General features: G+C 42.9%; 2 protein-coding genes across 10 annotated transcripts in view; both read left to right on the top strand.

Moving 5' to 3' along the window:
• Window positions 1-33: 33 nt before the first annotated feature.
• On the top strand, window positions 34-4,522 carry LOC124310978 (LIM domain kinase 1-like). Of its 2 annotated transcripts, none has more exons than XM_046775187.1 (10): window positions 34-643; window positions 1,037-1,139; window positions 1,232-1,346; window positions 1,400-1,533; window positions 1,603-1,812; window positions 1,909-2,041; window positions 2,105-2,683; window positions 2,749-3,273; window positions 3,345-3,606; window positions 3,674-4,522. In XM_046775187.1, exons 1-10 carry the CDS (start codon window positions 625-627, stop codon window positions 3,853-3,855), a joined length of 2,262 nt encoding a protein of 753 aa, XP_046631143.1. In that variant the 5' UTR covers window positions 34-624; the 3' UTR covers window positions 3,856-4,522. The 2 variants fall into 2 exon arrangements, with proteins under 2 accessions (XP_046631143.1, XP_046631144.1); XM_046775188.1 differs by lacking the exon at window positions 34-643 and adding an exon at window positions 897-915.
• Window positions 4,523-4,616: 94 nt separating this feature from the next.
• LOC124310845 (NAD(+) hydrolase sarm1-like) overlaps window positions 4,617-27,694 on the top strand; it is a 32,246-nt gene continuing 9,168 nt past the window's right edge. For 3 of the 8 annotated variants that reach the window (XM_046774919.1, XM_046774914.1, XM_046774922.1), the window contains exons 1-3: window positions 4,617-5,837; window positions 8,565-8,961; window positions 26,586-27,044. In XM_046774919.1, the coding sequence (XP_046630875.1) occupies window positions 8,734-8,961; window positions 26,586-27,044 (687 nt within the window). In that variant the 5' untranslated portion in view covers window positions 4,617-5,837; window positions 8,565-8,733. Of the gene's footprint in view, window positions 5,838-7,392; window positions 7,609-8,564; window positions 8,962-10,536; window positions 11,343-14,291; window positions 15,759-21,976; window positions 22,351-24,325; window positions 25,064-26,585; window positions 27,045-27,694 lie in introns of those variants that run through there. The other 5 variants (XM_046774916.1, XM_046774918.1, XM_046774917.1 and 2 more) reach the window with 5 other exon arrangements.

The raw sequence follows: 27,694 nt of genomic DNA, 5'->3' as shown, positions 1-27,694 counted from the left end.
TTTTTATACCTTTTTTCTAACTAACATGCAAGTTTATATATCGTAATTGATAAGAATAAATAGCAGTTGTTAAATTAGAACACTGTTGAAATACGCGAAAGCCGAAAGGTGATGATGATAATGATTAGCACGATGAGTGCACATCTCAATTTGAATTTAATAAAGTCACTCTGTGGTCATTACTATTTCCACCCCCTGAACAGCACTGTCACCCTAAAAATGGGAATCCCCAGCAAAATAATTCAGTTACATTACGCAATTCCTCCTTACAGGACGGCTAATCATGCTGAATAATTTAAGATAACTGTATGCTTCATCTGAAAATCTGCCTTCTGTTACCTGGAATTCTTGAGTAACTAGTGGTCAACCATGTTCCGTGTCCAAAATACTTCCCCAAGTTAAATAAATAGAATAAAACAGATTTAAAAACATTCAAAGCGGGTCGGTCCTGGAGAAAAACTCGCGCGCGCAACAAGGGATGGGATCATAGGGTTCCGACGAATGCCATTGGGTGATTAACTATCCGCATCCATTTCCCGCACTATATCTCCCCACAAATCCGAATCCCGAGAGTAACATTTGGAATTCACGACAGATGTTACATTAGAGAATGGAGATTCCTTCATGAACATGGAAACTAGAGGTTTGTTATCAATCTGTTTTCTGTTTCGAAACACTCGGTATTATTTAAGATGACTCTTAATCTTTGATGGATTTATCTAAAAAGTAGAGATGCAATTTAGTAGTTTCCCAAATTTTATCATATTTGAATCCAAAACAAATATGATAATTGTGAAATATGTTTTTTGTAAAGATAGGGACTAAGGGAGGTGTCATTGATTCAGTAAATTTTGTTTGTACACCGTCGTGATTCATGCTTTATCAGTATTTGGATTAGAAATACAGCTTAAGACAGTAAGAAATATGATAAATGTGTTGAATGCATGATTTGACTGCAGAACTATAGATTGTTTTCTTCTAATTGTGTGAGTGTCGTTTTATTAAATTAACTTGATTTGTTTTGTTTTTCTGATAGACGATGTGACTAAACAAAATGTTTGCTCTGCCTGCCTTAATCATATCCATGATAATGAGTACATTGAAGCTCTAAATAAAGAGTGGCACAGTGACTGTTTCAGGTATATGTTGTCTTACAGCTGTTAAAATTTCAGCTATTTAGGCCCTTTGCATCTGTCAAGATACTTAATTCTCAATTTGTTATCAAATGTAGGTGCTCTGTGTGTGATGAAACCCTCTCAGATTGGTACTTTGAGAAAGGTGATATTTTATTCTGCCAAATGCACTATTGGGCAAAATATGGACAGTCGTGCCAACATTGTTCTCAGGTAATTGCTATTTTTTGGGCTAAGGAGCAATAACCTTATCTGTCATTGTTTAGTTGATAACTGGTGGTCCTGTCATGGTTGCTGGTGACCACAAATTTCACCCAGAGTGCTTTCAGTGTAGTTCCTGTCGTTGTTTTATTGGAGATGGCGATTCGTACGCTTTAGTAGAGCGATCGAAACTTTATTGGTATGAAACACAAACTTATTCTGCATATGCATCATATTTTTATTTTCTTTGTTATTTTTATTTCCCAAGTGGGTCTTGCTACAAAAGGCAAATGCAGCCACTTAGTCAAAAAGTGACGGGTGGTCCCAGTATAGTTAGGAAACCTCACTCGATCCAGCTTTTGGCTTTGGGTCCTATACCAGAAGGCCAGCGCCATCACATTAAACTAGCCCTGCAAGATGACGTAACAAGCAAAATCCCCACACTTTCCGATGTTTACCGCGGTTTGCGGATATCTGAGTAAGTTGAGACGGGTGCTAGACCACATCCGGCGTGAATTAAAAATTATTTTCAAAAGAATATGAAGTTATAAAAATTTTTAACCTCATTGCGTAGGTTAGACACGAGCAGCGATCTAATGTCACTGCACATTGGCGATCGTTTGCTCGAAGTGAATGGTATGCCAGTTAAAGACCAGTCGCTAGAGAAAATTGAAAGTCTGCTTCGTTCGCCTGAATCCACACTACAGGTACTTCAATTTACCCTTCAAATTTTTTATTTTCCTATCTTCTAAACCTTTAAACTGTTACAGTTGACAATAGAACATGAGCCGGAAACAATTTCACGATCAAGACCTCAGAGCGCTCCGCCTTTAAATGTTTTACGTGGGTGCGCAGATATCTTATCACAAAAATTGGCCGCCACTTTCCCAAGAGACAAGATATCGCGCGACAAAGAACGAGCCGAACGGATGTTTAAGTTAGCCGCCGTGGGTCGCACCAGACAGCGATTGCGAAATACAAGGGGAACCAAAGAGCGATCATCTTCCATGCCCAGGCTGCTGGACACTTCTTCGACGGATCCCGATGTGCCCATCAATTTTAACCATTTCAACTATAGTCGACTCAATAGTCCTGGAGATCGTGATGATGATCGCGATGATGAATGTGAATTGTCGAGGACCCAGTCGTTTCGTGTCCAACCGCTCAGCCGGAAGAGTATTCATTCACAGAAAATATTCCGGGCTTCAGACCTTGTCTTGGGTGAGCTCATCGGCTCGGGATTCTTTGGCCGTGTTTTCCGAGTGACTCATCGAGAAACTAATCAAGTTTACGTGTTGAAAGAACTCTACCGAGTCGATGAAGAAGCTCAAAACAATTTCATCAAAGAGGTAATTAATTTTTTGACGTTATTATTAATTCAATTTCTAACTTGTTCGTTTATATTTCTATGTAGGTTGCAGTGATGCGGACGCTCAGTCATAATAATGTCCTGCGTTTTATCGGAATTCTTTACAAAGACAAGCGTCTCAATTTGGTGACGGAATTTATCGCCGGTGGCACTTTAAAAGGATTATTGCACGATTCAAACGAGCCGCTGCCGTGGGAGCAACGCGTCTCGTTCGCCAAAGATATCGCTGCCGGAATGGCGTACCTTCACTCTAAAAGCATTATCCATCGCGACCTTAACTCCAACAACTGCCTAGTGAGGGAAGATCGTTCGGTGGTGGTGGCCGATTTCGGTCTGGCGCGTATCATGCGAGCCGACAGCCCATCGCGGACCATTGCCCCAAACGGCCGTGGATTGTTGAGATGCCGTGATAGCTCAACGTCTCCTAGCGGCCGTCGACCAAAGAAATACGAGCGGAAGAAGCGATACACTGTCGTGGGAAATCCGTACTGGATGGCACCGGAAATGTTGACGGGGAAAAAATACGACGAGAAAGTTGACATTTTTAGTTTCGGAATTGTTCTGTGCGAGGTATGATGAAATCACACCTGTTGTTTATTTCATCCGACAAGGCAATAAATGTTTTGCTTTTTGTGATTTAGATTATCGGTCGAGTCGAAGCGGATCCGGATTATTTGCCGCGATCAGGTGACTTTGGTCTCAATCAGACTGCCTTCCGCGAAAAGTTTTGTCTCAATTGCCCCGAGCCTTTCTACCGTATCGCATTCCTTTGCTGCGATCTCAATCCGGACAAGCGGCCCCCCTGCGAAGTCATTGAGGTCTGGCTGGAAAGTTTGACGCTTCATTTGGCTGTCGGGGCCACCCTTCCGCAGGATCTTTTGATCGACATTTACACCTATACCGGTAACTAGCTCATTTCATATAGTTATTTTTGTTGCTTTGATTTTATTTAAAACATTCCTGTTCTCAGGTCGGAGTTCCAGTTCGTCGGAATCGACGACTCCGACGGAAGGCGTTTCGCCTGAAATCCGTTCCACACCCATGACGCCCATTTCGCCTTTGCGCACAATTTCGGAAGCGACTCACGATCTGACATTGGAAAGTCCTCCCTCTTCACCCAGTTACTGTACAGTTGACGTCACTCATCTTTGACGATTCAATCGACAGGGGCATCAAATAACGCGACAACAGCCTAAAGCCAATTTAATATTTCCACTAAAATAATTTAGATTACAAATTTTTACCTGCCGATTTGATTTTTGCGACTGGTGGATGTTGGGTCAGACCGGATACCACCAAATCCGATGCTAATCATCCCATTATTTCAAATGTCCAGCTCTTTTTTTCACGGAGCCATTTTTTTGTCCAGGATTAATTTCCTATTTTGTTTCCTTTTCGTGTATTCCTTTTGCTTTTCTCTTTTCCAGAAGAAACACCTGTTTGTATTATTCTACCCCGTTTACAAAGCCGACCATCCATCAAATCCATTTCGTTCCAGCCGTCTGAGGAAGGGCAAGAATTTCTAATCCTTTTTTGTTTCTCTCTCTCTCTCTCTCTCTTTCTTGTTTGTAAATGGAATGTCATAGGGGATTTGATCGATTTTTACTACATGGTTTATTCATTCTCTCTGGATGCTACGTGTATATTCCGACCAAAATGTTATCGTTTGACAAAAAGTTACCTTAACTTTGTTACCAAAATGTTACATAAAATCTATTTGGATTGTATAAAACAAAACGTGTGAGTTGTAATGGTGCCACGCACTAACAGAATCTTAAAAACAAAACTACAAACGGAGAATTCCGACTCGTTTTCCTTTTTTTGTTTGTTTGATTATTATTCCCAATTTTTACGATCGACGAGAGAAATCGAATGGTGAACGTGTCGGTTGTTGATGATCATCTACACAGCTGTTTTTGGAGGTCGAGCGCGCGCGCGCAAAAAAAAAAAATCGTGATTGCTTCTGCCCGAGGCGTTTCTTTCGAGTGCTGTGTGTGTGTGTCTGTCTTGTTGGTTATATCCTTGTGAAGGGCTCTTCTTCTTTTTCCTCCCTTTTTTCATTCCTTTTTATCTCGTGTTATTTGTCGGATATGCATTTTTGAGAGGGTTTCTGATATGTGTAATGTGATGATCCTCTTCCCTCGAGACGCTGAGGCGCCCGCGGGAGGGACACACATCGGACCGACCGGACGGTGCACTATCGTGAAATCCAAAACACAACATTATTCACTCGAGTCTATAGTCTTTATATACGGGCTTTTCTTTAAACGATGCCGAACGATTCATTCTTGTGTGTGTGTTGCACGCCTTTTAATAACTTTCCAGGGGAAAACACGCAACATTTCGCAGGATAAGAATAAAAAGGAAAAATCAGTCAAGGTAGAACCGCGTTATATGGCCGAAGGTCGTATTCACGAAAGAGAGAATACACACACATCTATACATATATATATAACTCTTCGACTGATATTTTTCTTTCATCTTTTTTAGTACCCCGCTGGAGTGAGTGTGTATAGTAGTTTTATAGATTTTCTGCCTGGCCAAAAAAAAAAAAAAAAAAAGATTTCGAAGGCAACAAGTTATGTATTGTTTGACCGACGCCGCGAGAGAATACCGTAAAATGGTTGCAGCAGCAGTAGTAGTATATAGTCGCATGGGGGAAAAATCTACACGATAACAACAAAACTCAAATTCACAGCGACTATTTTTTTGTGATCCGCTTTGGGCTGGTGAGCTGCTGCTGGGAAAGGATTATACTACTATAGCTCGTTTGGGGCCGGCAGCAGCCGCTTTGCTGGGCTCTCTCTCTCTTATAGTTTCCTTTTCTTAAAGAGGGCGGGCTGTTTCATTCAGTTGCCAAGCTGACTCGGTCTCGAGAGGAAGCCAGTGATCGTGCCTCGTCCCTTCTTCTTCTCTTCTCTTCTTCTTTTTCCTCTTCATCATCTTCTTCTCCAAAAAGGATATAGTAAAGTGTCTGGTTGGTTTGTTTTGTTTTGCTTCTACGTCTCGGCGCGGTGCGTGTCGGCGGCCAATCGGGAGCGAGCAGCACGTGCGGTTTTATCTTCGATCGTCGTGCGTCCACTTGGGAGAAATATCCAACTACAACAAGACACTCACACACCGTATTTAATAAGGTATAGTATAAGATAGACAACACTCTATTCGATACTTTAGTAACCGTAGATTTGTGTGCTGGCGTTTATATTATTCGCTATCGAAAAACATTCACGCATAGCTCGCAGAGGTTACTGCGAAAGGTCGTCCGTGTTACCCGAGACGATCACAAATGAATCGCTGATAATTTATGTTAGCATTGAACACGAAATTGACATAGTCTGGCCCCCTTGCATGTGAACATGAATCATTGGCGGTGCTGGTGATTATTAACGCCTCAAGGCGTGGTTTGAATTACAAACTAGGCTACTTTTACGATTAAATACGGGAGAAATGATTCCGTAGATGGCCGGCGCGCTCCGTGGCTGTGGATTACTCACGCTTTGTTGATCAGCTGGTGGTTGGCGTTGTTGTTTCATCCTTGCTGCTCAATTTTCCAAAGTTCATTCTCCTGGGTTGAGAGATTCTCTTCCGTGATAATAGAGCGCCAGTGCAATAATAGCCATACAGCTATTGAACTCGAGAACGAAATGATGAGAAGAACTCTGTGCGCATACACACCAAGGTCGCCAGTCATTATGTGAGATGATAGAGCGTTCGTGAATTTGGCAGCCCTGGCGTGCCAACTTTTGATTGCCCGAATATTCCCTTCGTTCATTTCGGCGTCTTATTGCCGAAATGAACGAGGAAAAAAAAAAATGAACGAACGAAACGTGATTATATGATTCTCTCGTATCTTTAGTTTGAACGACATGTCGGCCGCGTAGAGCTTTTTTCCCGCCTCCCCGTCAAGCCAAATTGATTCGTGATTTCTCTACGTATTGCTCTCGTCCGCAGTGTGTGCTGTGTTTCCACTGCTGTTCACGTTTTTGTTTAGTTTCTTAAAAGAGAGGGAATTTCCGCTGTCAGTTGTTTCGTGAAACATATAATCGACCTGGTTGGTGGTCGTTCTTTTTTCCTTCCTATTCTGAAATTCAAATTTTGTTTTTTTCGGCGGGTTACAACTATCCCTACGTTGTGTTACGCTCTTATCACGACCGAGAGTTATTAAACATGTCCCTACGGCTCCCTCCCTTGCCGAGAGTCTAACAACCCAGCAAAAGTTGTAAAGAGATTCAAATGTCATAATTTGACGCACTTGCATTCCTCGGCATCCGGTTCGATGCCAACCCCGTCACGAATATTAGACGATGAAATTTTCAGTTCAACGATATGAAATGCTGTTGTATCAGTCGACTTAGATTGTCATCGCTATAGTGGCAGAAATCTTTCGTTATCTCGTTAAGAGAAATTGGCATCAACACGGTTGACTTCACGTCAGATATATCGTCTGATATTCACGACGGTACGTTTCAACAGCAGCAGCCATGAAGTTTGGTTTTCGGGTCAAGTGAAAAAGGTTTTTTTATTATTTTAAAAAACAAGCCTTTGGCTATTTTATTGCATTATTCTTTGGCTTATCTGACAAACCGATCTCGACGTGAAATTTTCATTATTATTTCTCTGACGGAAAAATTTTAATTTGAATTAAAATAGTTGCAACGTTGTGCAATGACAACGTTGCACGAGAAATGGCTCGAGTTAGAAAGTGAACAATTTCAAGTGAACCATGCTGTTCTTTGTTTTCATTTCCCTCGTTTTGTTTCATTTTTCCTGTTGTTTCTTTTACAGCTCAAGTCGTTAAAAAATACTCAGGTAGTAATTAGTCATTCGTGATTGTATTTTGAGAAGGGGACATGTGTGTTGTGTCTCGAGAAGTTCGTCATGGCCATACGAGGAAATTACTCTCAAGTAAGTGGCCATTTTGAGTCTCATAATTCAGTACTCATGTCTGTCTCATGTTACTGTCTGGAGTTATTTGATGTTTTTGTTATGGTAAATATTGTCAGGATGTTACACTCCATAGAACCTCGTGTGTAAGAGAAAACCAGAAGAAAGTTCCAGATCTCTTAGCCTGTTTGCTTTTGAATCTGTATGTTTGTATGGTCAGAGATAAAACAAGACTGGTTTTAGTTTTTATTGCCAGCATGATGCAAAACTTGCTTCTGGGTTGAACCTTGGAATATGAATAACTTTTTTTTTACCATCCATCCCCAGCTATGGGGGGAATTTTTGTTATTACCAAAATTATTGTTATGGTAATTGGACGATTGGCTAATAATGTCAACCGGATCTGAGACTAATTTTACAGCTGGCGGGAGCCAATCTAAAAAAGAAAAGCAAAGAAAAGAATTTCACGGCCACACGTAATCACGCGAATGTTGGAACGTCCTGTGAGAAATCTGGACATAATACGTCGTTAAAGAGCTCGACGACTGTCTAGAGATATATATTTATCCCTCAGCGAGACACATAAAGGAGAACAAAATGGCGTGGTGGTGGCAATTATCTGACTCAGTAGTAGAGTGTGTATACTGGATACACTGTTAAAAAGTATAGTCATTATTATTGAGTACCAGCTGGAATGTCAAACTAAAATAAAATAGCTTTTTCTGTTTCGCACGACCTCGTCTGATTGGTTCCCCTTGCCAACCTTGAAAATAATTTCCCAAATTTTTCCATTTTTGTAAAGCTGCCATTTCTTTAATGAGCATCTTTTCTATCTAGTCAGTTCGTTATTTGGCTAAACAGCAACTGCGTCAAAAAGAAGAGTTGAACTTTTAATTTAAAAAACAAAACAAAAACAAAGTGCACTGACATAAATTCTGATGTTTCCTGAATGTTTTTTTCTTTTCACTCTTTTGTAGGTGGGAGGCGGTGGGCCGGCCGGAAGTGGGAGCCGGCTGTCGTCCCAGCAAACAGACAAGATAGATTGTTGGTAGAGAAAGAACTCGTTTTGATTATGAGCAGCAAATTCCTGTGCTGCCCTTTGCATTTTTCTTCGGTGGCGAGTGAATGACAAGTAGTTGAAGAGAGATGTGCGAGTGTAGCAAGCGACACCTGCAGCGGAACGGCGGCCAACTGGCCAGCAGCAACAACATCGTCGTCGGAGCGACTTCAGCCGAGCACGTCAACGGCTACATCAAGCACGTCATGCGCCATCACAAGGGAAGGGGAGGTGGCAACTGCCCACTAATCAACCGCACCGCAACAACCACTCCCGTCCGCCACCACCAGCACCAGCCGCATCCAACCAACAAAAACGTGAGTTCCATCCTCTCCATTTGATTTCATCAACCAACTTATTTTGGTGGTGGGGGGAGACAGATCAAAGTTCAAATGGTTACCGCACCTCGTTTCATTCAATCAATTCCGCCTGTCTTGTTTTTTCATTTTATTCCCTCCTTTATTCTTTTGTCAACTTATTCCGGCGATTACGTAACGTTCAAAGGTGAAATCGAAACAATGACGATTCGACCCGGAACCGGAAACTCGAATTTTCTATTTCGGGTTTATTTTTTTTTTAAAGTTGTTGTGTTGTTGTTGTTGCCTCGGTCAGCACGACACCGACGTGACCCGCCGTGAAAGGAATTCCCGGTGTATCCGTCGTGTCCCATTTGCATAATGATCTGCTTCACGTCGCTCTTTTTTTCTTTTCTTTTCTTTCTTTTCTTCTTTTATCGTTTAGCACACGGCGTATATTGAAACAGACCGCCGAATAAAACTTGTTGCACGTGCAACAGGTGGTCTCAACCGGATGCGACCCTTTTTGAAACATTTTCTGGTTATCGGCCGCTGTTTTGTCTTTCTCAATTTGGCCCAGAACAAAAGGCAATGAAGGGCAGATTCTTCTTCTTCTTTTCACGCAAAAGGCAAAAATTTCGGTTGATTTAACGAAGCGATTGAACGAACGGGGGAGGAAGAATATGACGCCAAAAAAACAAAGAGAAAAGAGTAGAAAAGTGTGTCAGTCAGTTCCTTGTCTTTTTATTATGTTTCTTCCCTTTTGGTTTTGGTTGCCCTGTCGTATAAAAACATGCAGCCACATCCATCGCAGCCCAGGTGAATGTCATAAATATTCGGGAATCGTCCCAACTCTGGTCGCCGTCGTGTGTTAAAACATCGGCCTCCAAAAAGTCGTAGCGTCCAACCGAATAAGAAGAAGAAGAAAAGTTTTTTTCTCTTTTTCTTTCGTTAAAGGATTATTCAAATGTTGTTTCGTCGGTGGTACAAGATGGCACACACCAGCACTTTTTCCCCCCACTGCGTCTCTTAAATGTTTTCCGCTGGTCGTCGCTCTTTTCACTCGGAGGGGCTTGGCTCCTTACCAGTTATAGGAGCTCTCGCCCATCTTTGTTTGCCTATAAGACGCGTCGGGGTCGTGTTGCCTTTTCGACTGGCGAAAAAGAAGAAGAGACAAGCCAAAGGGAAATCAAAAAAACGAAAAGGAATTTTCTTCTTCTTCTTTTTTCATTCACGTTGGCCGCGTGACGGGCCGATCTCTGGTGTGGCGGCGGCGGCGTACTCGGTGGTGGTGGTGAAAAACAAGCCAAAAGGAGAGCCGTTTCTTTGCTGCTTGTTTAGTCGGCCGGCAGCAGTTGCTCACGTGACGATAGACGCAACAGTGGACGACGACAATGCACAGGCGAAACGACGACGACAACAACAACAACCAAGTCAAACATTTCCAAAACAAACCTGTCGCCGGCGTTCATTCATTCATTCTCTCTCCGTCTGTCCGTTTGTGTTTCGTTTCGTGAGTCCCGCCAGTTCGGGTATTTTTTTTTCTTAAAAAAAAACCCGAAGGATTGATTGTGCGGTGCCAAAATCTATATTTCGCCTGGAACAACAACAACTAAAAAATAGCCCAGTGAATAATTGGGGAGGGACTACATCTGCGAACGATCTATTGTTGTTGTGTGTCTGTAATTTATCTGCCGATTATGAACTGGTCGGCCAGCGTTAACTAAACTAATGACCGTGTTGACTCGCACCTGAAACTCTTCTGGCGGTTCGATTCAATCAGGTGTTTTATTTTTTTTGTTAAGGTGGAGCACGGGGTTTTTTATAATTCCTCACGGCGAAAAAACAAAAAAAAACAAAAAAAAAATTTTAAAGGGAAACTGCCAAAAGGTTGTTACTGACCGGACTGTTGTTGCGTGTCTTTTTCACTGGTGCAGTGTGTGTGTGTGTGTGTGTCTCTCTCTGGCTGTCCTTGGCCTCGACGTCCCGTAAAAGGTGCATGTCACGCGCGCTCCCCGTTCGTGTGTGTGTGTGTGTGTGCGTAGTCACTATTGAATGTTGATAGCCGTCCAACAGAATTATTATCCGGTGGCACCACAGAAACAGTCGACAACACAACAACAACCTCACGCAATTTTCGTTGTTGTTTTTTTTTCCTCCCGTCGTCGGAAGTATTTGGCAGAGAAAAGGGGCGCGGGGTTTTGTTTTGATTTTGAGTTTTGTTGTTTGACTTGTTGGTGGCAATTGAAATTGAAAATTTCGGTGGGGCCAACAACGGACGCCATCTAGCGCTCGATATGGGCACTGTGTGCTGCGCCCCTTTACCGCGCCCGGCGAATCGCCCTTCATCGCAACCACCCAGTCCCGCCAACATCGGACAACACCAACAACAACAAGTCAAGGTAAACCACCATTTAACAAACAAAACAACAACAAAAAGTAAAATCTATCGCAACGCATCTGACGCAATTTATAGAAGATAATCCCCCCCCCCCTCAGTCCTTGGGAAAAAATGTTTGAAATGAGAAATGCGTTTGAATCCCTTCTCCATTCGTTTCGTGGTTTTACCCTCAACAGCGATGTACGCACTCCCGAGGGCCTCGACGCCAAATGGCGTTGATAATAGAAGGTGTAGAAGGAAAAAAGAAAAGAAAAAAGAAACGAAATCAAGAACCCTTTCATTACTCTACTCACGCGTGAGTCCCGCAAAGCTGCTGGAGAGCTGACTCGGCGCTGCTCGCAGCCAACTATTTAGGAATAGGTAGATTCATTTTCTTTGACAAGCGTGCAGGGAGGGAGGGAGGGGGATTAGACGTAACGCCTCGGATAATATAATTAATGACCGGCGTGTTCTTCTTGTTCAGAAATAATCAAAAACCATTATTCTTTCTTACTTTTTTAGAGCCTTGACCTGATTTTTATAGCAGGGCTCTCAAAATTCTTGTTGATGTGATTTTTCTTGTCGCTTGCGTCGATTAGTGGCGTCCTGACATTCACAAACTTCTTTTTTTGTGATCACTAAATGTCCGAAAACTGGTGGTGATTTATGACCGCACGCGCGGGACTTTCCCTTTCTATTTTCAATTCGCTCGTTAAATAAATAAGAAAAAAAGAAAACGGAATACGAAATGGGGTTCCGGCGCTCCCGGGCAGAGAAATTTATCCATCCAATCCGTTCTTTCGACAATGTTTAATTCAAGGTTTAATTGGCAATGAATAACGAGTTCTCCTTCTTCTTTCTTGCTTGTTGTGTCTGTGTGTTGAATAATGGCGTCGCCGCAAGTTAATGACTTGGATGATTCGATAGTTGTACCTATGCATATCTGCGCGTGAATCATCGTCGGAAGTCCCGAAAGGTGCGGTTCTTATTTTCCCATCGCCGGTCGATCACGATTTTTTCGGTTTCCTCCATCGAACTTTGTGTGTACGTGTACTTGGTTGTGTATGGGGCAACACATCGTTTCTTTTCAAACAATCGTGGGCTGATATGTTTTGAGGCCTCCGGCGCTGATGAGATGCCATAGGGAAATCATTACAGAGCCGAGTGTGTGTTGTGTTGTGTGTGTGTGTGCATTACATGCAAATAGCTCTCAACTATAGCTGAGCTGGATGGATGGAAAATATTATACGAGGTCCTTATCATCATCCACGCACATTATCAACGAACCGGAACGTTGGAAAGTCCAAAGATGATTCCCTCCGCCATATCGCCACAGCTCATTATTATGTATAAAATCGGGGGAAGGGAAGGCAAGGGATGTAAAAGAAAGAAAAGTGGCGAATCAGCCGACGACGAATCGTGCCGATAAAAACGGGCCGACGTCAATCGGAATCGGTCGACATGTCCATGAATCCCAGCGCCGGCCAAATCAATCACAGTACATTTGAAGATTTGTTATTGTCGGACAGAAAAAGAGAATCCAATTGAAGACACAAGTTCAAAGGGTCGTTAACTGCATTCAAATCTGATTCAAAACCCCTTACAACTTAATGATGGATCGCCTTATTTGAGGGAGCTGCTGCTCTAACACGATCGAATGGCTGAGACATTGAGAAGAGAAACTTCTAGACAGACTGGTCCCGGCCCCTTCGTGACCTTTTGCCGATAGGAGTTGCTTTTTGGAAGGAGATTTGTAATGCAGGTCTTTGAACAGCGGCAGCGGGAGAAGGAGGATCCGGCTGATTCAGGGTTTTCCTCGACCGTTTTTGGGGTTAGGAGAAATGTCTAAAAAGAGTGAACAGGAGACACACCAGAGAGAGAGAGAGAGAAAGCCCTAAGGTGATTCATCGGCGCAATATTTAAAAAGGAATCCCGACACAAGACGAAAAAGAAAACTCGTCGAGGTGGTGGCCATTTTCTTGCGCTGTCTGGGAATATTTTTTTCGTGTGTGCACTCCACCCAAGTGAAAGAAAATAAAATAGAAAAATAAAAATAAAAAATTTAAATAAATTGAAGAAAAGGCGCAACGCAACAGCCACGGGATCCATTAGTGTGTGTGTTGAGGGGAAGAAACAAAACAAGTCTCTGTGAGAGAGAAAATTTTTTTGAAAAATAGAGTCGACAGATTTTTCGTTTTGTTTAGTTTTATTTTTTTATTTTTCGTGAAAAAATTTCATTTGAGATTTTTGTTGGTTAGTTGGCTCCTTTTTTGAATGTGTAATCGCGGGCGTTATTGAGACAACGCCCTCTGTCGAGTTGCTTTCCGACTAGAAAATGTTCAGCGCCTCTTTCTCTTTCACGCGCACATCAGCTGGCAAATAAATAATCATAATTTTCCTTCTTCTTCTTCTTCTTCTTCTTCAGCTCGTTTGAGGGTCGTAAATTATCTCAGTTTCCAATCGTATGCCATTGCCAATATATGCGAGATAAGAGCGAGAGCACGTACGGCGAAAAAAAGAGCCAACCGACCCAGATCTTGGGTGTCTACTCCGCCGCCCTCTGTTTGTCTTTTTGGTGTCCAATAAAAATTCAAACTGACCCCGTCATAAAAAAAGAATAATTTTCCCGAGGAGGAAGTCAGGAAAGAAGAAAAGTCAAAAATCTTTTCCCTCCTGATTTCCTCGTGAGACGTGGCACACGTTCGTTGCCACGGCAACCGCGCTAAACTGCTCGAAAAAGGCTGGCACCGTTCCAGCAGCAGCAGCAGCCCGTTCTGTTCTGTGTGTGAGAGAAAAAAAGTTCTTTTCGGTGGTTTTTTTATCCCGTTCGAGTGGTGTGTGTGTGTGTGTGTGGAGTCTGGACCCATCTGGCAGCTTTTCTAGACACATTCCCTCCCTCTCTTCTATCTTCTATCTTCTTTTTTTGTTGTTTTCTTCTTCGCCGACTTGTGTGTGTGTGTGTGTGTGTCTGTTGGAACTGTAGACAGGCAACAGCGGTTGAGCGTGAATGGTTCTCTCTGCGGCCGGAGCTCAGTTGACTCAGGTGGTGCCGACCGGTCAGTCACGACGTTGTCGAGCTCTTGCCCATTTTCTTCGTCTCCCTCCCGTTTCCCTTTTTATTTTATTTGGAAATCCGTCCTTGTTCATTCACTATTCAGACTCTGGTTGATTCAACGTCTTTTGTGTGTCCCCCCGTTGAATTCCCTCGGCAACCAGTTAGCGCCTCGTTTCTTTTCTTTTTTTCTCTTTTCTTTTCTTTCTCTAAAAAGACGCAAGGACCTTGCGGAGGAATTTCAGTGGGGAAGTGAGAACAAACACGGGCGCTTCAATAATTGCCAAACGGACGAGAAGAGAGAGAAATGGGCAGCTATTAGTTCCGAGTTTCTTTTTTAAAAAAAAACAACAACTCACAACTTCTTTTGCGTACGGTCCCGGCTCCCATTCAAAATGTCGTTGAGTAAATCAATTGAGTTGCGCGGGCAAATGATGTGCTCACATTAACTCTCCCTCCTGTGTTTTTGTGCCTATAGTGCCAATCGTCGTCCCCCCCAGTGTGTGGTGAGTGTGGTGGGCCTCTCTTTTGATTGGTAGCCAAGTGACTGGAATTTTTGCCTCTCCGTTCTTGTTATTACGTCTTTTCTTGCTGCACACATACATAGACGACCACAACCTCGATACCCGCCAAATATAAACTTGCGCGTCCTCTCTCTCTCTCTCTCAGTTTGTGTGTGTGTGTGTGTGTTGGTTGGTTGTCGAACTTCTTATTTCGTTCGACTCTCGGCTGTCCAGGGGGAGGTTGGAAAACTTCTTTTTTTGGGTACGGCACACACACGGCCCGCTGCTGTTGCTGCTACTCCCGCTGGATGTTTTGGTTAATTTTGTGCGGACGTGTGTAAGCGATTCTTTTGTGCGTGCCAGTGTCGATTCTTGGCCGTCAGTGCGCTGACTGCGGTGCTGCGTCGTGGCTCAAACAAAGTTGGTCCGCTCTTTCTCAACCCGACTCGTATAGAATAGAAGAAGAAGAAGGTATAAAGGAGTTTTACAAAAGCTCAACTCTTCAAGGACGAATAGGAAATGTTTCGCCCTTGGTGAAGGCCCCGCAACTTTTTTGCCAAAACGTTTTTTTGTGGTTGTTGTTGTTGTTGTTGTGTCCCGCACGAATTTTCCGTTGGAAGAAAAAGAAGAAAAGGTTTTTTTTTTTTTTTTCATTGAAAAGAAAAGAAAGAAGATGGATCAATTCCATCATCAGCATTCTTCGGGTAACAGGGCCGGCCATGTAGTGCCGAAATTCTATCAGCGCAGTCAATCGGTGGTGGAACGAAACGGTGGTTCGACTTCGGCCGAAATGATTGCTGGCCATCACCAAAACCAACAGCCCGAATGGCCTGGACCGCCCGTTCCAGTCAGATCCGAACGTCGTGGAGCCTTCCGGCGAAGGGTGAGCGGTTTTTTCTTTCTTTTTCCTCTTCTGCCAACAAAAGAAACGTCCATCTTTTTTTCTATAGCTACTAAAATAAGGAAGACTTTCTTTTTGTTTTTTTCACTTTGTCGTCTGTAATTCAATAATAATAGCATCGATATCTTTTTTTTTAAATTTTTTCCGCCAGTCTTCTGGGAAACATTTTATGAGCACAGGACACAAGACTTATTATTCTTTTTTGGGGTTTTTTTACTTCTCTGTTATGGGGGGACTTGTTTGACATTCTGAAATGGGTGTTGGCTACTTTTTGCTGGGGGACCAGCCCAAATTGTCAACACGGAAAGACAACAACATTTTGGGCGTATTTTCGTTTCGAAATTGGTTCGGAGTTGTGTGTGTCGTATCTCATCACAACAGACGGTGGAAAAGAGAATTGAGACGCAGACTCTCTATCGAGGATATAGAAAGAGATTTGCTCATTATCACGACTAGACAGTGTCCCCATCACATTCCCTAAAAAAGACAAGACTCACGAGCCACCGAGCAAACATACACATAGCCCGGCAATACAAGGAGGCAATCAATTTTTTCTCCCTCCTTGAAAATGTCAACTCCCGAAACTTTTTTTTGTCTTTTTTTTTCCCCGATCGATCCGATATTGCGTTCACATTTCATTACGGCACTACTGTTGTTGTTGTTGTCGTCGAGGGCGGACAATAAAAAATGAAAATCAGATGTCAGATAGCTTCATTAGGAGCGTGCAGGAGCGTGAATGAATTGGTTTGATTTTAAATGCAACACCTGATACTATATAGTTACAGAATTGCCACTAGGAGTTCCTCCTCAACTTTCTTTGACTCTTTTTTTTTCCCCTCCTCACTTCGTTCTTGAAACATTTGCCACGGTCGTGTGACTGTGATAATAATTTTGATCAAGAATAAATAAAGCGGCAGGAGCGCTCACACACACACACACACACCAGGGCGTTAGTTGTAACATCACGCTAGATGCCGACCGATTTCCTTTTTTGATAAATTTATTTATTTATTTATTACTTGAAAAATAAAAAAATAAAAATCATCTTTTTTATTTCTAAAAAATTAAATAATTTTTTTTTCCCTTCAAAAGAAATGAATAAATATTTTTAAAAAGAAATCCTACCTTGTAAGGGATTGGCTTGATTAATAAAGGAGAGAAAGAAATAAAGATAACATGAATGGATAAATAATGATAAATACCTGCCGCACCGGTCGACAGCTCAACCGTTGACAGGTGTCCACGAAGTGTTTTTCTTTTTTCCTTCTGGAAATCATTTCAAATGAATTCCTCCTCCTGTATTTCTCTCTTTTTGTGTGTCGAGTGAGTCAATAGAAAAGGGAAGAAATAAAAAAAATAAATACATCATACATAAGGCGATGATGAACATACAAGAAGGAAAACGAAATTTACTGTTGAACATATCTGAATTTTAAAAAGAAACAATTTAACAGCCACTCTAAATTATTTGAGAAAAATAGGGGCCATTCACGATAAGAGTCGAATAAAGTGCGCAATAAAACTGGCGAAAAAAGAAACGAAACTTGCCAATCTATATAAACAGAGTGTGCTGAACTCGGTAAACACATGAGCTTATCATTTGCAAGTCACATCTGTATCTTTTTTTTTCTCCCTTGTTGCATAAGATCAATTCAAACGAGCGCGTTGATAAAGTCTTCAATCCTTGCCGACAAGACATCATGGCCAATATGTAGCGACGTAATCGATCCATTCCGTGTGTGTGTGTGTGGAAATGCCGAAAATAAATCCTCGGCTTCTTAAGGAGATGCAAAATAAATACAATGATTGGATTTCTAGGAAGTGGACAGCACAGCAGTACCAACAGCAGTACCAACAGCAGCGTACACTCACGTGTTCAAGGTCGCTACCGCCTGCATTATTATCTCCCACTGGTGGACCTCCACTGGAGTTTATTAGACATTCCATTTGTGGGAAAAAGAAACAAAAAAAAAAAATAATTTCCGCGAATATTGCGAAATTTTGAAAATTCTTTTTTTTTTCCCCAGCAGTTTCTCCTGCATGAGTCGTCAATTTGTGTTAAATTTGTCTGCACTAGGGGGGAACGTTCGGAGAAATAACACATTCCAGACATTTTATTTTCTGGGAGGAATAAAATCAACAGAAAATGGGGTCCATCTTCCGCATCTCTTCTATTATTAGTCACAAATCTGCCGTCGCCACCTTTTCGGTGTGTGTGCTGAAATTTCCGTCGGAAATGATGATGAAAAATGGCCAGAGAATTTTTACCTCCTGCGTGACGGCCAATATAACGGCCAGCGAATTTTGCGCTGAAAAAAGAATTCAAAAAGAAAAAAAAAAATGTTGATTGAGTTTTCCAAGCGAACGTCATGGCGATGAGGAACGACAACTCCTTTCAATTTATTTCCTCTTGATTTATTAAAGAAGAAAAAAAAGGGTTTCATTTGCATATTTAAAGAGGGAAGACAAATCACAACGAGGAAACGTTTTTTTGATTCATCGACCGAAGAAGTTGTAAACGAATCGCTCTATTCTCTGCCGGGCATTGCGTGTCTACCCAATTTCTTGGGCCCCCCCGACACACGTAGAAACGAAATTGGAAATTTGTGTTTTCTCATTTCCTTGTAGGCAAAAATTTTGACAGATTAGAGAAACAAGTTAAAAAGGAATAATAAAAAAAAGGGCGTCGACCACCAATTTAGTCGAGCCAACAACAGCCGGGCCGTTTTTTTTTTTAAAGAGAGAATTCCCCTCCGTTAACAAAAACATCCACACCCGTGTTACTCATGCAGGGGAAAACTTTTGGCGTCGTTTTCTCTTTTTCCCGATCACGCGTTTAACCTTATATGTAGATGTTGGGGGGCCGGCGCAAACGTGCGGTTTCCGCCGATGATCCACAAATTTTTTATTCGGCTGTTTTATGCACTTTGTTTTTTTTTTCTTCTTTTCCGACCGAGAGATTTTTCGGGTTGACTGGCGTCGGTTGCGCAAGACCGGCGTCGTTCAGACGCGCCGTTTTTTGTGTTGGTCGGGATGGCCGGACGCTCTGACGGCCCTACAAGGCCTCGGATCGTATATTTTATTTTCCTTTTCCACCTTCTTCTACCGGTCGATTGAAATTTCTGTTACGCCACCGAGCTCGGCGACGGTGAAAGAACGTGCGATGAGACATCGGCGACCAGTTTTCCTCATTAGCATAAACCCCCAACAAAATAAAGCCAACCGTTTTCTGTGCCCTTTTTTTTTTTCGTTTTTCAAAATCGAAACTGAAGGACTTGACCGTTGGCGGAGGTGTAGGTTGCACTCTCGGGAAATAAAAGGCAAGGACTCTTCTCGGGACACAAAAGTCACGTACCCAATTCCCAACCGTTTTTCCTTATTTTATTTTGATTTGATTTCAGAAGAAAAAACGTGTTAGAATTTGAATATTCGAAAGTTTATTTCAATTGATCCCAGAGTTGGTTGTATGACTTTTATTACGCGCACATTTCCTCTGATTACATCACACAGCTTTTAGACGAGCTGCGCGTTAGACCCGGTGCGAAATGTGCGGGAAAATGTAGTCCGAAATTGAACCGCCGACGTTTGGTTCCGCACGAAATCTGGACGCATTATTCAAATGGCATTTAAACCTGATTCAGACGTGTCTGTATTTCGTGAATTTTTCGATTAACATATGAACGAAACAGTCGAGTTCCCAGACAAGCCCTCAAGGTTATTACAGACGCGCTGTTGCCGAGTGACTCCACCATTTTGTCCGTCATTTAAATTTCAAATGTGGCGGGTGGCGGGTGGGGGGGGGGAGAAGGAAATGTCGAACCCGATTGGTTCGATCAATTAGAGCAGCAAAGGAATGAAAAAAAAACATTTGGCGCAGTGTCAAATGACTCCCATAGATAATAAAAGGAGATAAGCGCAAAGTGCGTGGACGTAATTCCGGCAGAACCGGATACCCATCACACGCACGGCGTGACATGTAAGACGAGAGTAACTGATGAGTCGCATCGTTGCGCGGGAATTTCAAAACATAACAAAAAAATTGACATGAAGAGGGGGGAAAAAAATTAACTTTTGCGCCTTTTTTTTTCTCTTCATGTTTGTTGACTTTGAAGAACGCGACTTTGGCCGCCGCCGGCCAGCGGCCAACGATTCTATTTTTCACGCTCGTTTTCAGAAAAAAAAAACCGTTCGCAAGGTCCGTTTTCTCGTTTGTTTTCGCAGCTTCTTTGCCATCATCTAACGACACTGGAAAAAACGAAGTGCGAGGTCATGTGCACCACCGGTTCCGAAATAGACGATTGCCAGTGTGCCCGTATTTTTTGAGTCACTGGGCCAAACCACATCCGATTTGTTTTGAACAAAACGGGAAAAAAATGACGAGAGTCGAGAGGGTGAAAAAACCCCCCTACTTTTTTACGCATAATTCTCCGAATTCGCAAGTTAAATGTGTGTCGTGGTGTGCGTTAATATTTAAAGGGGAATATGAAATCAGACCGCAACCGACCAACGTCTATTTATACACACGTCATACACAAAAGTTTGTAAACTCATCCGACCGCTAAACCAAGTCTATACGTCTACATAGTGCCGGGGGAATTTGTTATTTCTTCTTTTGGTGAATTGAAATGATTACAAATACATTGTTCGATTATCAGTCGGATGGATTGGATGCGGAAGATGGATGGCTTCTAAACGGTTGTGAACCGGTGCCATTTCAAAAAAAAAAGAGACGACGCTGGAATTAAAGACGATCAATCAAAAATGGAGCCAAGTGAGAGAGAAATCTAGGCGAAGTGATGGATCATTTCCACTTGGCTAAAGACGTTGTCAAAAAAGAGCTGGGCAGCAATATACCAATATAGGAGAAGGAGGAGGAAATGCACTTAGATTTTTCTCAATCCCAATAGTGATGGTGATGGTGTTGTCTGGAGTCTGGACGATGTGATTTGTTTGATCTGATATTTCATCATCAGTCACGCCGATGAAATTCAATTGGCCGTCACGACCTCGGCCGCGATGTTTGTCTTCCAATCGTTTCACGACTCTGCCATTTTTAGCTTCGGGTTGAGCCGGGCTGCTCCCGGTTGTTGCTCCTCTTGTGTGATTGTTTTTCTTAACTCTCCTCTTGTTGTTTGCGTTCAATGTCGGACGGACGGTGAACTGGGAGGGGGGGGGGAGGAGGAAACGAAAGAATTTTTGTTTTGGGTCGGACATTTTGTCTGCCCTGTCTGCCGAGAGAGACTGAGTGACTGGCGGGTGGAAGTTGGAATGGAAATGAGCGAATGCGTTGATGTGCGGCTACTGCCGTTGCGTCACGCCAACAACTCAATAAAAAATGCGCGTTGGGCAATGGTGGACAGTAGTCACCTGTTGTCGCCACCTTTCCCCGTTGGGCCGAACGACCTTCCCCTCGCTCGCTCGTTCAGTTCAATCGTGTCGCACAACTCGCAAGGCAATTGGAGATATTACGTCGCCCGACTCAAGGATACATACCACCAAACGCAATTGGAATCTCTGATAACACGCAACGCCATCTAGGGCCGACACTTTCCCGCTTCTCAAATCGACTCGAGATGATTTGCATACATACAGGAATGATCAGATATACCATTGGAAAATGATACAGATGATTAATTATTTCAAAAGAAAAAAACAAGAATTTATTCCGACGTTTAAAGAATCAACGCCTTTTTTTTTTTTATTTTAAAATTTTGAACTAGAAACGATCGACATCCGGGTTGGGGGGAATTCGATTTGAATCCACCGCCTGGTACCGCTTTGCGCCCTACTCACGTTACGCCGCTCTTACATCACGTCAATAGAAAAAAAAGGCAACAAACAAAATCGAACCACCAATTGGTGTCGGCCCAAATCGTTCATCCGCTTTCAGTCATTCGTCATGGGGAATCCCGATTTGTTTTTTTTTCTTTTTTGATTATTGTTATTTGATTTTGTCCTTTAGGCCGTCACGCTAAGTCACGCACGTCCTTGCGACAAAAAAAAGTTGCCCTTTTCTTTATTTCTTTTCTTCTTTTTATCGTCGCCGTACGACTCGGATGCGATAAGACGGGACCGGGAGAAGAGAGATAAGTGGAAGAAACGAGAGTATAGACACACACAGCTAGAGAGAGGGAAGGAGAAAGAGGTGGGAGAGAAGCGAGAGTCACACCTTCAGTAATCCCGCTCACGAAAACTGGTGGGCAGCAGCAAAGCAGCAAGCAGCAAAGCAGCAATAGCCATGCAGGAAACTTCTGGGCGTCTTCTGAAAACGCGTTTCGACCCCCCACCGGTGCCCTCAGTCTGCAGCTCAAATCGCCAGTTTCTCGCCTGTCGTTCACGCCGACAGACACTAACGCCGATTGTTGTGCACTTTGGAGACGCGTGAATTCACGCCGGCGCTTTTTTTGTTTTTCTCTCCCTTCTTGACTTCGATCAAAAGAAAAAAATCGAGTCGTGTGCAGTTCTTCGTGCCTGCAGCCCCTTGACTTGTTGACATTTGTGCTACAATAGAGTCTCAATTCGGGATTTTCCTATTTTCGACATGTTTTCACGCCGAATGTTTCCAGTTCGAAAGGTAAAAACGAAAAAGAAAAAGAAATTGACATTGAATCATTTGGCCTTTTTTTTTATTGTTGCGGTTTTTCTTTTGAATGGGTTCGGGAGGTTGAAGGAGGGAAAATTGGGAGCACAAAGACGCGGGAGATCGTGTCAATTTCGAACGACTCGTTGAAAAAAACTCTCGAAAAAATGAGAAATCACGGTTGGGGGGGAGTAATTCTCCCGCGGGACTTTTTTTTTTCTTCTTTCAGTTTCGAACCATTTTCTTTACCAAAACCAAAACAATAAAAATGTTAATTAGATTTTTTTTTTTTTTTTGTATTACCGAAATGAGTTTTGTAAATAAGAAAAAAACACAACGAATTAGATCAAGCACCGGCATTATAGGCGCGCACGTACGGTATTTTATTTTTTTGTTGTTGTGTAGAAATATGGAAATGTTATATCACGAGGCTGTCGGCGTTGATGTCTGTTTTGTTGATGATCTTATCTCTGCCCGAAATCTCGAATCCGGCGTGAACTTTGTTCCTTTTTTTTTCTTTCTCTCTTTTGTGTGCTGTAGTATATACCTTTCACGCTGCTATAAGCTGATACAGTTGAAACAGAGTCTACAGGCCACGCCCTCTAATACAACTTTTTCAGGTTTCGCTTGTAGTACTGGCATCCGCGTACCAAAGATTTGATTCTCTCAGCTCTTTTTTGTTTTTCCCTTTTTCGTGTTTTTGTTCCAGCCCCGGAGTGATAAATCAAACGCGTGGGACAAGAGTTGTGATTGATTGATTTGATGATCGTCCGCCACTGCAGAACGCCTCGGCCGGAAGTAGTGCTGTGTGTGTGTGTGTCGTGATTAATTAATTGAATCGGAAAATAACCAAAGGCTAGGGATATATTAGTTATACCGGCAGGCGCGTGTGTGGGACACGAAATTGCACGCGCTGGCAGCAGCAGGAGTCGATCTGGGAAATACCCCTCCCTCTCTCATTCCATAATACCCCGCGTGAAAAATGCAATGAATGATCGAAAAAGGCAATGAATTTCTTTTCTTCTTTTGATTTTGATGGAGAATTCAGACTCGCTCGTCAGTCGTGATGACGACGCCTTTCTTTCTTTTTTTTCCCGTTAAAAATAAAATCGAAATTCAGACAGAAAAACCTCTTCCTTACCTGGAATTGACTCAAACATAAGTCACCCGCCACTCATCGTGACGTCATAGTCATTCCATCGGAAACCACGCGTTTGCGGTAGCTCTCGCATCGTCACAAATTCTCGGCCGGAAAAAAATTCGACCGCAATTACGTCGAGAGAAAAAAGAAAAAAGAAAAGAGGCAACAACGAAATTGTTTCTTGTTTTTCCCGTTAGCGCGGACCGGAGTGACGTCATCACTCTTGCCGGTCCATCAGATTGTGTGCCATTCGAGTTTCTTCCGACGACGACGGTGTTTGCTCGTTCGTGAGAGAATGTCGCTCCTGATTGCCTTGATTGTGTCTCCGTTGGCCATATCTGGCCACTTCCGATGTGATGATATCATTAGAGTCCTTTTTTTGAAAGCCTCTCAACTCCCCCCACGCATGTTTTTATCATTTTCTTGTTTGTCTTTTTCGGACAACATTCAGCAAAGTATTTCAATTTTTTTTCCCCTTTTGGGTTTTTATCGCCCGCAAGGTGTTTGAAACGTCAATGTCAATAAGGTGGAAGGAATTTGTGTGTCTGCTGTTTTTTTTCCCGGGCGACAAGGATTCCTTTGAGCGTGACGTGTACCACTGCGCGGCGCTAAAGTATAGTCGCCTACGCAACATGACGTCATCAATTTCTTTCTCACTTCTTCTTCTCTCTCCTCTTTTCAATTTCTTTTCTTTCTCGCAGCTTCCACGTCATCAAAAAAGAACACGGAGAGAGAGAAATAAAAAGGGAAAAATAGAAAACTAAGCCCGGCCCCCTTTTTCGGTGTGTGTGTTAACTATTGAACGCGATGCAACACGCACACACGAGTCTAGAGAGAAGAAAAGACAAGTCAAGTCCGGCCGCGTTCAAGGCACAGTCTTGGCGCCGCTTTCGAACCGGCTTGATTCCAAATGCTCGGTGACTTTTTATTCTGTTTTTAGAACTTTGTCAAACATTTTGCGGTTGGTGATTTAAAAATAACAACAAAAGAAAAAAAAAGAAAATCGAGTTTGGTGTAATAAACTCTGGTGCTTCTCGACGTCGAAATTGCGAGGCTCGTTAACAATCGATTGATTGCTGCCATTAACCAGCAAAGTTTATCTTTTTATTTTCTGTTTTCTACTTAAAACTCCGATCCCATTTTCGAGTGTTTTTGTTAGAACTCCCTGAACTTGTGGTGTTGTGTGTGAGCCGGGCGTAGAGATTCGTTCGAGTTTCGTGACTGGAATTGAAGAGTTGGCCTTGTGTCTCTTTGTGAGAGAATCGAGAAAGTTCCGTTTTCGGTGCTGGGCCCCAACGTGAAATCTAATCGAAAACTTCTTTCTTTTTTCTCTTCAGTCGTTTGTCGTTTGTCGTTGATTAGTGTCTGGCTGTTCTCGTGTCAACCTTCGTCAAGAGAATAATTTTTTTCGATTCCCTCCAAAAAAGACACGAAAGGGGACGACGACATTTCCTTTTGTCAAAGAAAAATCAGGAAAAAATATTTTTCCCAACAATCAAATGATAGCGGCGGATCATGCTGTGGGACATGATGGATCGAGCCGGTTCACCTTTATTCCGTATTAGGGTCAGTTGGAAAATGTTATTTATCTTTGAAGTCTTTTTGTGTTCTTTTATATTGAAATGTACATGAAATGTGATACAGAAGCGAAAAGCCGAAAAAACGACCGCCAAATCTTGTAATCATTTCTCCAACTTGCTTGTTTTTCTTTGCCATCCGCCGCCCGGGCCCGGGCGGAGGAGAGTGCGGAACGGAATGTCGGGATACTCGCAGCAGAGTTCACGCTGGCAAAGTCTCTTTTTCTTGGCGGATCGTTTCTTACACTCGAAGCGACAGAGACAAAATATCTTTGGCAAATATGCCTTGGCACACCAAACATTTCGCTGCGGTGTTTTTCGCCGGTGTATATTATTCAATTCAATCCGGCAGTCACCTGTATGATTAACGTCACCGGCTGTGTGTGCGCGGCCAAAAATCTTGTTACCATGGCCGTTTGATATTCCTGTTTGACTTTTTTGCTTTTTGGTTTTGTTTAGTTTTTTCCACCTTTTTGAAAACAACTTTTGCCAAATTTGTTTTTCGTTAAAAAGACTTTTGAAATGCTTAAACACAAACCGACGCCTTTTTGTTTTGTTTTTCTGATTTTTCCAAGAAATGGGAAGGTAATCAAATATGTAAGGCAAGCGGCGGATTCGGCAGCAGCAGCAGCAGCGCTCACTCGGTGGAATGAACTCATGGAAATTCAATGATAGATATCCTTCCTTCCTTCCTTCCTTTTCCCGTCGTTCCTTTTTTTTCTTTAGAGACGGGAGAGTAAAGAAAAACAGCCTATTGTTTGATTAGCGAACGTGTTTCCGTGTCGTACAGCAAAGAAAACAAGGAAAATGAAAAATATAAAAACTCGGTCCAAGCCGAACCGATTGCGGTTGGCTCCAGTCGGCCCAAGTCTCGATTGCTTATTAAATCAAACAAGGAAAAAAAAATCAAATTTTCGATCCTGATTAAAAAATGGCAAACAAATTAGAAAAAAAAACCAAATTTTAAACAAGTTTCATTCAAACCTTTCAAAAATATTTCAAAAGTCATTTGGAATTTCCACGTTATTGACATCCTGGTGATGATGGCCACCCGTCAGGATATCCTCCATTTCGGTCGGTTCTTCACAAGTCAAAGAAGAAACATAGTTAGAATGTAGCATTTACTATACGTATATATACTTGTGTGTGTGTATGTTGGTTGTTCAACTCGCTTATCTTTATGTCTCCTCCTTTATGTCCGGTCGATTACGTTTTTGCGCTCGGCATTTTTGATTTTCTTTTTCCCCCTTTGCAAGGGTTCGAGAGGTGATTCATGCACATAGATTACCAATCATAAAAGACGATAAACACTGGACACGGCTTTGTTATATTTGAAAAAAGAAAAAGAAAAAAAGGAATGATTTGTTATTCAGGATTTGATGTACCTGTCGTGGGAAACGAGTTGGTGAAAACGAGCCGTTTTTATCTTTTGGAAAAAAAAAGAAAAATGAAAAAATGTGTTGCTTATCTTTTTTCTTTTTTGGGTTTTTCCCTGGAAAAACAAACAATAGATGTCCGAATTTCCGGTGGAGAATCAAACGGGTCCCGAACTGTCGGCCACGCAGACGGACAGCGGCGCCTTGGTCAACGGATTGGCTTCCAGCGGCAGCAGTACACATTCGGCCAGCGGACGAAGCTCGTCGGCCTCCGGATCACAGCAGCAGCAGCAGCAGCAGCAGCAAGGCGACGTGGCGGCCATGATTGAGAATTTCCAGCACAAGAAAACGGGGGCCAGCAGCCACAGCACGGCGGCCATGCTCAACCGGATCAACCATCACCAGAGCGGCAGCATCGCCGTGCCAGGATCGGGCGGAGGCGGAGGCCCTGGCTCGATGGTTGTGACATCGGTGGCCGGATCGCCCGGCACTACCCTCATCATTGGCAACAACAACAACCTCCCGGCCCAGCAACAAGTCGTCTCGTCCACATCGTCGTCCACCAGCAGTTCACGTGTCAAGCGCTCCTCTCAGGTTGGTGACGCAACTCTTATTTCCCCAGCGATCCTGATTTTTTCCAGCGATTTCTCAATGGGCCCCTCCATCTTCCGTCCGCAACTCTTTCCGCGAAACAATTGTCATCCAGCCAGAGATGGCTGAGGATGAGTGGCTCTCGGTTACGGTTGGCAATTCTCGGGTTGTTAACTTTTTTGGCCCAGGCCACCGGGCCCAGCTTCCACGATAGACATAAAGCGGATCACGACCGATTGCGCCACGTCCAGAATTTATATTTTTTTATTATTTGTATTTTTCCTGGACGCGGAAGTGAATCAGCCGCCTCTTTTTTTTGTGTGGTTGAGGCCCGTTTGTCTCTGCCCAACGAAAACATGAATCGACAAGACGTCCAGTTGGCTCCATCCATCATTGGAAAAAGAAAAAGCCGCGCCTGGGCGTCCAGGGCGATTCTTTCTTTTCTTTTTTTTCCTTTCGGGTTCTGAGACTTTTGCTCATTGTCGACTGAAATAAACATCCCACGCAGAATGCGTCAACCTTCTCTCTCCTCCTATACCCCGGGTATTGTAGACGTTCTGGCCGGTTGGCGGGCGTGCGCCGAACCGATTCCCCCCAAAAGGATGGTGGGTGGGATGATGGGCGTTCGGGGTCGGTGGAGGTTTATAAAGACT

This window comes from Daphnia pulicaria, chromosome 8, assembly GCF_021234035.1.
Source record: "Daphnia pulicaria isolate SC F1-1A chromosome 8, SC_F0-13Bv2, whole genome shotgun sequence".
Taxonomy (NCBI): domain Eukaryota; kingdom Metazoa; phylum Arthropoda; class Branchiopoda; order Diplostraca; family Daphniidae; genus Daphnia; species Daphnia pulicaria.
This window is presented reverse-complemented; position numbering and strand designations above follow the sequence as displayed.